Source organism: Vicugna pacos, chromosome X, assembly GCF_048564905.1.
Source record: "Vicugna pacos chromosome X, VicPac4, whole genome shotgun sequence".
Lineage (NCBI taxonomy): Eukaryota > Metazoa > Chordata > Mammalia > Artiodactyla > Camelidae > Vicugna > Vicugna pacos.
In genome coordinates, this window is record NC_133023.1 from 17867905 (window position 1) to 17880388 (window position 12484).

The 12484-nt window shown below is 36.2% G+C and overlaps 1 protein-coding gene across 4 annotated transcripts in view; it reads right to left on the reverse strand.

Moving 5' to 3' along the window:
- Window positions 1-5136: 5136 nt before the first annotated feature.
- Window positions 5137-12484, reverse strand: part of KLHL15 (kelch like family member 15) — a 33604-nt gene continuing 26256 nt past the window's right edge. For 3 of the 4 annotated variants that reach the window (XM_072955978.1, XM_006213008.3, XM_072955979.1), the window contains one exon: window positions 6588-7843. In XM_072955978.1, coding sequence (XP_072812079.1) covers window positions 6734-7843 — 1110 coding nt within the window. In that variant the 3' untranslated portion in view covers window positions 6588-6733. Of the gene's footprint in view, window positions 5800-6587; window positions 7844-12484 lie in introns of those variants that run through there. The other variant, XM_072955980.1, reaches the window with a different exon arrangement.

Sequence of the window (12484 nt, forward strand, 5' to 3'; positions counted from 1 at the left end):
ACTCCTGAAGGAGAAGGTGGGACCTTCCTTGGGATATGAAATTCCAGGGTAATGTCACCTTGGCAAAATGTTGACTTTAGCCTGGAAACTAACTGGAGCTGCAGGAGGAGGTCCTCCTTTGTAGACCAGAGTACCTGAATTAGTGGTTCTTGGTACTTGTTTTCTTTCAGTTACTCCTTAGTCAGGCTTTTTCAAGAACATTCATGGATCACATATATTCCATGAAAAAAAGAGCTCAATTGTCAAATGTTTTGTTTACATTGAGCTAAACAAAAATCAAAATGAGTTAACATCAGGACTTTTCGGAGCCTTTAGTATGTTAATATTTGAGATTCTCTAAGAAAATGACATATAGTGTTTCTCAAGATTATGGTGACCGCTGAACACTCCTCCACCCCACACACAGAGCATTTCATGGAAGTAATGATCTGCACCACACACTTCGGCCTTGTCTTACTTGAAAATTTCAGCCTGTGTTAGAAATACTGGATATTAAGGGAAGAACTATCTGTTGACAACTGTGATAGTTGTATGCATGCATCAACCTTCTAGACATGGGAACAGTGGTAGTGGAAACTGAATGGAGGGAAATTCCTCAGGGAGGTCAATTTTGGCAGACAATCAAGCTCTCTAATACAGCTGCCCCTCCTCACCAGGAGTATTTCATTGGTGACCTTCCAAGTTTCTGGGTTCTATTTTTATTAAGCAGGACTTACCAATGCGCCAGATGTTAAGTCAGACTCTTAGAAAATAAAGACAGTATCTGCCCTCAAAGAGTACAGTTAAAGGTGGGATAGAGAAGAAGACAGTTATAATCAAGCGTCAGAGGAGGCAGGGTCTAGGCATCCACAAGGTACTATGGTAAGAACAAGGGGCCAGTTTAAAAAAACTTCACAAAGGCCACAATGCCCAGGCTGGTTCTTGAAGGCCAAGAAAGGGTTAGCCAGGAAAGGAAGAGGGGAAGAACATGCGCAGAGGCAGACATTGGAGAGAACATGGCATATCCAGGGAACTCCGAGTAGCTTGCAGAACTAGAGTTTAGGGCATAGGAGAGACTGAACAGATACAAAGGGCATACTAGAGAGTCTGGATCCTATTCTCATGGCAAAGGGGGATTATTGAAGGCTGTTGAATCTCGGGATCTAATTTCTTTTGAAAGTGCCCTCTGGCAGCAGTGTAGAAAATGGATTGTGGAGGTAGAAGATTAGAAAGCTCCAGGAGGCCAGTATGGCCAGAGAGGTGAGGGAAGTTGAGAATTTAAATTGATAGGAGTGGAAGAACTAAGATGTTGGGGTGGAGTGGAAGAGAGGCATCGGTGAACAATTCCCAAGATTCTGACTTCAACAATCCCAGGCAATGGTAGAGCCACGTAAGAATTCAGGGAATGTAGGACAAGGGGTAGGTTTAGGGGGAGAAGATAATGTATCAGGTTTGTACTTGTTCAGTTTGAGATTCTGATAAAACATGTGAGAGATGTTCAGGAGATGGTTGGAACTCTGGGTTGAGAAATACTGATTTAACAGATATCAGGATAAACGTGGTAGGTTAAGCCATAGATGTGGATGAAACTGGACAGGGAGTACGCAGACTGAGAAGAAAGCAGAGACAAAAACCCTAGGGAACTATATTATCTCCCTCTTTCGAATGCCTGCAGCATCTGTCTGTAACTCATGTGGAATTTGTCACATGCTGCAATAAATATTTAGCTCAGTGCCTACTACATACAAAAAGTATCATGCTAGACATGAAGGTACAAAGAGGAATAAAAGGTCCTGTCATCCAAGACTATGACCTAGTTGTAGAGAAGGAATTATACCCAACTAGTATGCAAAATGAAATCAAATAAGAGCTGTAGAGTGTAGAAAAGGCAATTAATTCAATGGAAGAGATAACAGGTTTCAGGAGGCGAAGAGAGCATTTAAGTTGGGCTTTGCCAAGTAAGTGGATTTTGCAAGCAGGGAAGGGAGAAGCAAGCGATTTGGGGCTATAAATTAACGTACAAAGATCACAACAAAATGGAGCACGAGAAGTGATAAAAAGAGGCTGGAAATGTGGCTTGAGGCCAGGATCCAGGGAATCCTGCTGAGGTTTCTCAGGAGTCCATTTTTAAGAAGGCACACACATGCCTAAGTGTATCCAAGTGCTTGTGTTGTAGCAGATTCTCTTCCTCCTGTTTCCTAATTTCAGAAATGACTTTAAGAACAATCAATCAAAAATGCTAAAGAAAATCTGAAAATCACCAAACTAAGGGCTTGGAGGCTTTTAAATACTTTTTCTCAATTCCACTCTGCAAAACTCTGTTAGTGGAACTTTAATGACTTGGCTTCGTTATACAATTTCCATTGCATGTTAAGTGTAAATAATTTCACTCAAATGCTCTCATTTCAATCTGTGGCTGAAAGCATTGGTAGAAATCACATTTTTGTGGCACTTCCTTTGGCACGTTGAAGGAAAACAAAATGTATACTGCTAATCAAGTCATGAGTGACTTTGAAAGTGATGAATTATATAAAGATAGTAAATAATAAGAGATAAAGAAGTATATTTTAAAGATTAAAAATATTTTATTTAAACTTTTCTTCATAAACACTTTTAACATTTTTTTTCAATTTAAAAACAGAATGGATAGCATAAACATGTTTTGAATAGATTATATTCACGGCTTGGGAAAAATTACCTGACAAAAATGTAAAGGCTTTCAAAACAGGTATAAAAGGCAAACCTTAAATTATTCTAAGACTTTTTAAATCGGCCCTAGGATTATTTGACTACTGGCCCAAAATGTACCTAAAGGTCAAAATATTTTTCTATAGACAAAGTATGCCCAAGGCGTACAGGGCATATACAAGTTAGGTAGAAAATAACCTCTCTGATCACCTCACTGGAACATTCCTTCAGAAAGCAAACACCTACTCCTTACTGATATACTGATTAATAAAGTTTTTAATGTAGTTGTTCCCAAAGATGTAAAAAGAAAATCCAAGAAAATTAAGGGGGAACAAACAAAGCTGATGGCATTCTCTCAATGTTACTTGTGTAATATTAGAGTTATACTGGTATACTGAAAGGATATAACTTTCATGAGTTTATCTATTCCAGTCTAAGTCTATTGAATATTTGACTTTATAAATTGATATACTAATTTTTCAGAACTTTTATTTTTAAGATAAATCTCTTTTTAGAAGATATTTATTCCCAAACCAAACCTAATCTGATAGAACGTATGATCCCTAAAAATGGTCAAAGTACAAAAAGAAAAATCAAAAATGTGTAATAGGCAAACAAGAAAAATGGCACTAGCAGTTACTGCCATATAGCCCTCATTTATATCTAATTTACACTATTGTCTATGTTGTGTTTTACTTCAGTCTGAAACTTTAAATTATGTATTCTCAAAAGAGCTAGTCTTTTCTGAGATAGCTTATAAACTGAAATAACAATTTATATTATAAACTGAAATGTTATGACCTACAACCACATATACATATATAAAAATAGTCCCACTGAACGTTTGACATGTTTAGATTATGCAGCTCAAATAATTTGTTATAAAATATTTTAAAGCTTAGTTTCATGTAATTAAGACAAAACTCTCCATTTTTACCACTTCTCCCCACACAAATGTGTGTGTCCTTTACTATGACTCGAACAGGCTTCCCAGAATGAGGTGTCCAAAGGTGCTGCTTTAGAAAAGATAAGTGAAGGGCTCAGTCAATATTTCACAAATTACAGGAACACTCACACAGAACAAAGTAATGAGGACACAGAGAAAGCTGTCTCAAGAAAAGCTAATAATTCTATTAATTAAGCTTTGCTTTTTAAAAACCAGTAGTATTTCCTCCAATACAAAACTTTCAATGTGAGAATCTTGAATTTTATGAAAAGGTTGTAGTGCAAGGATTTTCTTTAAGCAGATTAAAATCAAATCTTAGAAGGTCAAAGACATGAAAAAGAACAAACGTTTCTAATTAAGATGCAGTTAATAAAGATCAGCTATTTTTGTAAAGTCTGGCATTTAAAATGTAAAGTGAAAATTAATACACAAAGATCACAAGAGTTACACTGTATAGTTTTAAATCTCTTACTGAATTAAAACTTACTTTGAGCACATACAACGTATACCAACAAAAATGGTTCCAAATGAAGCACACAAAAAATAAACTTGAAAAAATTCTATGAAAAAAATTTCCATAGTTTAGTATAACAAAAATAAATCTCTTTCAGCAATTAAACCATAATTTTAAAAGGGAATGTACGTTAATCATGGATTTAAAATAACCTAAATTAGCACTACATATAAACAGAAGAGTTTTTTCTCTTACATTCAGAACCCAAGCAATAACAACTATTCTTAAAGCTCAAAACTGATTACAGCTAACATCAGGTCAGACATGACTTATGTGTGAAGCTGAACCCAGAGTTAGTTCAAGTTAAGATTTCACAAATTTCCCAAAACATGAACTTTGACCTTGGCCTTGTGTTTTTACAATGGAAGACCAAGAATATTCAATTGTTTGCTCAGATCTACCTTAACTAGGTCTACGAAGTCATATCTAAGCAATCAAAAAGAACCCACCACTGGAGTGTAAAAGCCTGATAAGGGTACCCTGTGTCTCAGTCTTTCCCAGCAAAAGACAACAATGAGGAAAATAATGAAGATGTTATTATTTTCTTTAAAGCAAGATAACACACATGTAAAATGCTAAGCCAACTAATACATGAGAAAAAGAATTAAATGGCTAACCTAATTCCTAGTTTTCAAAAGTAAAATGACTAACAATGATTTTTAAGATGTAGAAAAAGACTTTTACCCATATTACTATGGGAAACAAGATACCGAATTTCACTTTTAGGAACTGAAAGTAAATTGTAGGACCACTTAATAAAAATTTAAGTCTCAAAAGAATATTATTCAGTTGATTTCTAAAACCAATCCCAATATTTTGCTTTTTAAAAAACTACTTATGTACCTGACTGTTTGTTAAACTTATATGCCTCCAGTTGTGGAGTTCTAAAAATCAGATTATTTTTCAAAGTTGTCTATTTTAATTGCAAAAACGAAACAAGTCTTCACATTTCCATGACTTCAGTCTTCCATTTTATGTTCAGTGGTGGCAGCAGCAAAAAAAAAAAAAAAAAAAAGGTGAAACTAGAAAATTTATACAACAGCCATATAGAAGGCATTGCAATATTGCACCAATATCCTAAGATCTGGCAAGTTTTGCCAGTGTAGATCTAGTCTGTATCAGATATAGACTCTACTCAGGAGAAAATGGCATCAATCTGAATGATCCACCCCCTGGTCTTCTTGCTTAATTTTGACAACTATTACATGTTTTTCCTTCTAGTTTACAGAGTTGAAAGGTGCGGCTAATCCTAGAACACTTATTATAAACGCTTTTAAACAGTTATTCTTGATCCATTCTGAACTTTGAGGTTACTATCCTTCATGCTAGTAGCTTTCAGTAAATAAAACAAAAGCTGAGGGCTTACATCCCCAGTGCCGCTAAATACTTTGTACTAAATAAACAAGTAGATATGACCAGTAAGATTATAATTCTATTCTTTACCTCTAAATCAAAACTGAGCTCAAATTTTCCACAAGTTGCTACTTTCCATTCAATAACAGATGCAGCAGCCTTATTGAATGTAAAGAATGGGAGTTGCACTTACTTTTAAGGGGCCTTTATTTAGGAGTCTGGTATTACCTAAATTCTCTTTAAAAGTGCTTGCACGCTGCAGGGCCAGGGCTTGTCATATACCACTCCGATTCTCACTAAAAACGGTAACATTAACAGACTGCAAAGAAAAACATTTTCAAAAAGAAGACATACATCGATAAGGAACGCTAACGTTTACTTTTGAAAATAAAACATAAAATGTTAGTTTTCATAAATCCATACATGCTTCAGGAATATAAGGAGTTCGCATATTACTGAATCAGTATGGACAGAAGACAGGCTACGCTGATACCAAATGAGGACTCCAGTTATTTTAACTTTCTAAAAATGTTAATACATGAAAAGACGTTACATCTAAAATTCAACAAGTATGGCAAACCGTGTGTGCAAGTGCACTAGCTTAAAAATATAGAATCCTACCACGCATAAAAGAAGATGTGCCTTATATATTTGTAAGATGTATGCAAGTATGGATATGCTTTCACTAACACAATGCAGGTAAGAGAAGGCAGCTTAGAAATAGTGTTTTGAATATAAAAAAGTTAATTTTGTAGAAAATTTATATTTTTGCATTTTCAGCAAAAAGCCATGCAAAAAGGTCAAGAGTTTTAAACTTAAATAATAAAACCAAAAAGTCTAACAGACTGAAATACACTGAAATAAGTGTTCAAAAAGATTTCAGATAGAGATAGGAACTGAAATTACATCCAGTGACACTTATCAGGTCTTCTCTTAGAAGATGCATGACTCCTACACTGACATTTGAAAGAAATGTTTAAAGCAGAAAATCAACTTCCCAGATAGGTGGATCGTTCTACTAAACTGCTTCTGGAAGTAGTTTCAAGAGCTAGCGCTTAGAATTAACTTATTGCGTGAATTTGAGGCCAATAAAAAGAAAAAAAAGGATGCTAGCACAGAATGAAAAGATTTTTATGATATTAGACCAATGGCTTTGATAGTAAAACTGGTGAGGTTTTTCTTCATGTTTCTTAACTAACCACTTTGTTGCAAACAAATTTTTTGTTTGGCTTTTTTAAAGAAGCAAGATGTCATTAGTTGCAACGTCTGACCTCATCCAGTATATATTCTGGAAAATGCAGGTTGCATACTTGTAAACCATCCAGCTTGCAGGGCATCCGCGGGTACTCATCTTCCTTCCATTTGTTTTCATCCGGATCAAAAGTGAGAATGGAATCGCTGTAATGACCGTTGTAGCAAAGGCCTCCAAGAACCATTATTTGTTTGTCCAGCACAGTCACACCATGGCCACTTCTACCAATTGGCATGGATGCCAAGATGGTCCACTGATCAGTCTCTGGGTTGTACACTTCTGTGGAGGGGCATCCCTGAGACTCAAAAGAGGCCCTCAAGATCACACAGACACCACCGAAGACATAAAGCTTGCCGTTGTAAGAAATCATCTTGTGAAAGCATCTGGCGTAATTCATTTTGCTCTTATTCTCCCAACAGTTGGTAACTACTTGAGTTCTCCTGGTCCGCTGTTCTATGGTCCCTTCTTTACTAGGGTCAAACACGCATACTTGCTTGGAGGTGGAAGATGAAGTGATTCCACCAGTGATAAACAACTTGTTATTGAGCACTGTCCCCTCATGTCCATATTTGTTAACTGGATAAGGATCCACAAATTCCCATTTATCATTGGTGATGTCATATCTCTCTGTTGAATAGAAAGTCTCATCTCTGGTTCTGCCTGCTACAGCGTAAATAAACTTCCCAATAACACCAACTGCAAATTCTGAACGTGGTACAGACATGTCTGCCATCCGGAGCCAAGAGTTTTGTCTCGGATCATACCTGAACACTTTGGAAGAAGCGTGAAATTCGCCATCTGGGCCCAGTTCTTCCCCGCCCAACAAGAACACAAAGTTATTGACGATAGCAAGGCAGTCCGGGCGCAGAGGTACTTGTGGGCCCTCTAGCTCCCACCAGACTCTTGGTTTCTTTAAGAGAAGTATTTTACTGTTAACCATGCTATGTCCAATCATGCCTCGGAATACTGTAGTTTGGGGTTTGGCAGAGCGGATGCGGCTTGATTTCATGTCCAACAGAGGCTGCTGGTGAATGTTCTGAAAGTAATTCAGTGCTTGGTCAACTTCATAGCGCAGCTGTCGGGAGTATCTATAAAATTCTGATGTCTTAACCTAAGAACACAAGTAAAGGAATTTAACAAAAAAAAAAGAAAGAAAGAAAGAAAGAAAGAACGAACATCAGTGGCAAACAAAGTATCAAAGCCCACTAAGATGATCAGTGTATGTTAGGCTTACTTTACTAAAACTGCTTTCCTGTTAAGATTACATACTTTCAATTTTTTTAAGAAAACTTTTCTTGTATTTGTTTTTGTAATTTGTATTTGTAATAATCTATACACATTCCCAAGCTTTTTCAAATAAACAAGTTAATTCTAGGCAGAAGCTAAATTCCTCCAACAAAATGTATTCATCACCTATTATATGTTAGGCCTTGGGCTACAAGTGGTGGCTCTTCAAGGACAAATAAAGGTTTCACAGTAGAGGAAACCTCTGCCATGGTTTTCTTAACCACAAAGAACACTGTAAGAACAACCATGACTGCATAATTTGGGGAATTAAGTTAGTGAGTTAGTAAAAATTAAAATATACACAAAATTCTCAGTAGGTTTTTGACATACAGACTTGGTCTAATATCATCAACTCTGACAGTGAAAGTTCAGTTGACAAGAAAAGGTCATTTTTCTTTTTGTTTTTGGATCTGGAACTACCTAATTATAACAACTGCTAGACTCTTATGAAGCACTTTTAAGTATTATGCTAAGTTCTGTGAGAGATAAAAAAAAACGCATACGATGTGGTCTGTTTCCTCAAAGAACTTAGAATATATCTGAGGAAATGAAAACAAATACACGTTAACCAGTAAGTAAATGAGGCAGCTGACAGGCATGAGGTGTGCAGCACATCTGTGAGTGCCATAGAACGTCACATACAGAACGTATCAAACTAGTCTGAAATACTCAAGGGATACTTTGAGAAAGAGGTAGGAAGTTGGAGGCCAAGCAGAAACAGCCTGTGTTAGAATGACAATGATGAGAGGGTCTTAAATCTAGATGGTAGAATTAGACACTGTAGAGATAAAGTGACAGGAATGCATTGATTTGAAGAAGGAATAGGGTGAAAAAGTGAGAACTTGAATCTGATTTGAAGACTAAGAATTGAGGTGATAGGAAGCGTGGTATTTCAAGGGAAACACGGAAAACAGGCTGGTTTGGGAGAGGCATTCAACTTCACTGGTGATGAAATTGAATTGCTGGTAGGATGCTGAGGTGGAAATGACTATGAGCCTGTTGGAAATCTAGGGTGATGACAGCTTGGGAAGGAATCAAAACCAAGCATATGTATTTATAAGCTTCCCTTCCTTTCCTCTTTTTTTTTTCCCTTCTATCTTTCTCATTAGCTCCCCACCTTAGTCCAAAAAATTATCTGAAACAGAAAGCATCACAAATGTTTTAGGTACTTCAATAACTGTATTTCAACATAGTTTCCTTGGTAATCGCAACCTTTAAATTTTATGTATTTAAAATCATTATTCTGAGAAGGGGTCCTTCCAGGGGTCTTGCCAGACTAGCAAAGGCGTAAGTGCCACAAAAGGTTGAGAACTCCTTATCTAACTACATAAAATAGGGAAAATTGACATCACTGCTGCATGGTTGCTTTACGTGTGCATCTCATGTTAAATTATTCCTCCTGTGAGACAGCAATAACCATCTCTGTTTTCCTGATGAGAAAACTGAGGCTTACAATGTTAAGTGACTTGCCCAAATTATTTACATGACTAAAACTAGTGGAGCTGAGATCTCAAACCAGGACAGTCTTGCTCCAAAGCTCTATTTCCAGTATGTTACAACACAGCTTCTATCACTCTTTAGAAAACTCTTTAAATTACATACTCATTTATTAAAACACTTAACATGTTCAATGAATTAGTCTAATGACCCCTCTAAAAAAAAAGGATAGTATAATTGTTCTTAACACAAAGAATCAATCATACCGATCACAATGATTGGGCATACAACCTAATTCTTCCTAGCAAAATAAAAACTGTGGAAGAAATCACAGTAAATAATGAATAATGGTGAACAGTTTCAATAAAAAGAATAATAATATAATAAAGAAAAAAGATAAGATCTGAGGTCTTATACTTTCCTACTTTTACTTCACATATAAAAAATTGAAATAAAGAACAAAGGAAACAAACTGAGCTTCAATCTCTTATGAGAAACAACAGAATACTATACAGCCATTAAAGATAACATCACTGAGTACTGATGTTCACAACATATTCAGTTTTTAAAAAGCAACAGTACTTTGGTCTCCCAATTAAATAAAATTTTGTATATGCTTGCTTGGGTTAATACTGATTATTTCTGAAATTTCACAAACATTTTTGCATTCTTTGTTTTTCAAGTATCACATAACAGAAAGTCTTGCATTCAAAAACTGGGTCTCCAAAAACCATCAAAAATATGTTTGATTAGTAAAAAATGAGCATCTTCTCATATCTTCGTTTTCCATTCATTTTTCTATGAACTGCCTAACAGTGTGCCTCACAGATTTTTCTCATCTTTTTCTTACTGATTTGTAAGAGCTAAAAGGCAATACCCTAGAAATCAACAAGAAACATAAACCTCAAATTAAACATTTAAATGCCTACTGTGCACAGCCAGTGGTCTGACAGCTACACAGGTTTTGAAGTAAGAGAATCTTGTCCAGCATAGTAATTAAGCACCACATCAAGCAGCCCAGTATAGTGATTAAGAATCTGATTTAGGAAATATCTGACCTTGGCATTCACAAGCTGTGTAATTTTGGGCAAGTGACTCAACACACTCAAACCTGTTTCCTCATCTATATTACTAGGATAACAACAGCACCCACAACTCATACCCCTAAGGTAGGAGACAAGCAAGATAATCCGATGTGGAAAGGACTTAGTATGGTGCTAGTCAGGTGGCAGTATACAAAAAAAATAACAGCTGTTATTAGCTATTATTACCGATCAGAGGACATCTGTGGAAGCGTCACTCAATTTACCTCAATGCATCTGAAGATATGCTTTTGGTTTATGTAAAAATTCAGTCTTCCAGAAAGTAGAGGAGAAATGAGAAAAACTATTACTTTGGACCTAATCCTCACCAGTAAAACATGACTGGTAACATGTAACTAGGAAGAAGCTTTAGAGAAAGCAGCCATGATGTTTGGAGATCAAGAAAGAAAGGCAGGGGAATGCTGCCCATACTGGATAGGCAGATTTCAAGATTTTCAAAGGAAAATTAGGATCAATTCCAAGATCAGAAACTGTGTAAAGAAGCTCAACAAGGCTGGGAGGTTCTTAAAAGCATAATGCTGACTGTATAACTGCAAAACACATTGATGAGGGGAAGAAAAGGGGAAATCTTAAGAATCTGATGCATTTGCACAGAGAGCTTTCTCGAATTCAGATGTTTAAAAAAACACTTATAACAGATGATCGAAAGAAAACAGACACATAGAACAAGTGTTATAAAGAGTGAAATGGATTGTAAGAATACTGTGAACAGGGCTAAAGCTTCGGGATGAACTGTGACTTTACAAAGTGCCAGATATTGAATAAGTGGCATTTAAAAGGTTAAAGTAAAAAAAAAAGTAGAGGGAAAAGTGAATTCCCTGGATGGGATTGTTAATATAATATTAACAAAGACAAAGAGAAATAGCCTCCTATTTCCATTCCTAGTTAAGAATATTTTATTCTTTGTAATCTGAAGATTAAATATGATGACTGAGAAGAAATTTAAATCCAAGATGGCTGAAGAAAAAAAAAAGAAAAACCAGCCAGATATTCTCACTGAGTTCAAGTCATTTGATCTCACAAATCATGTCCTGGGATCCTAGAAGGCTCTGCAGATAAGGCTGCTTAATTGCTTTCTGTCACCTGTGTGGAATCATGAAGAATGAGAAAGGACTACAAGCCAGACAGGTTTCAAAATACGGACTGGTTAGCTTGAGGCTGATCCTGGATTGTTAAAAAAAATAGTTAGCACTTGCATATAGTAGGAAAGCACTACACACCAGGAGGCAACACAGACTCATCAAGTAATGCCAAGACTGGCCATTTCTGGTTTAAGTTTTGATTAAACAAGAATGCTAGAGAATCCGTGACTTTGGCAAAGTAACCAACAAAATCTAGTCATAAAGAAAGGAGAAACACCAAGTACTCATGAACCACCTGAAATTACAACAATTGTATTAATGCATTTGGAGGGGTAGGGTGAGGTGGTGGCAAGTCCACAGCTTTTATCAGATGCTCCAGGGATCTACAAACTCCAAATGTAAGGCTTTAACTGACTCCATACGAATTACCAATGTGATATGGCAGCCTCAAGAGCTAATAAAATCACGGACTGAATTAAAAGAACAGATAATCCTACCCTCTCTGTTCAACTGAAACCACAGTTAAGAGAGTGTTCAGTTCCACCATTACACTTTAGACAGTGACAAAATGGATCATGTCCAGAAGATGGCAAAAGGATCCAAATAACACGAAGAATGGTCAAACAGATGAGGATTGTTTCAATCCAAGAGAAGACTCAGGAGAAAGATGGCAACTGTTTTCAGGACCAATATGTAGAAGTTAGGAGAAAGATTTTAGGCCAATATAAGAAAAAGCTTTGTAATTAGGACTGTCAAGATAATGGATGTTTGTTGCATCATTGTAAGAGCACAAAAACTGGGCACAACTCAAATATCTATTAAGACACTGGCTGAATAAATATA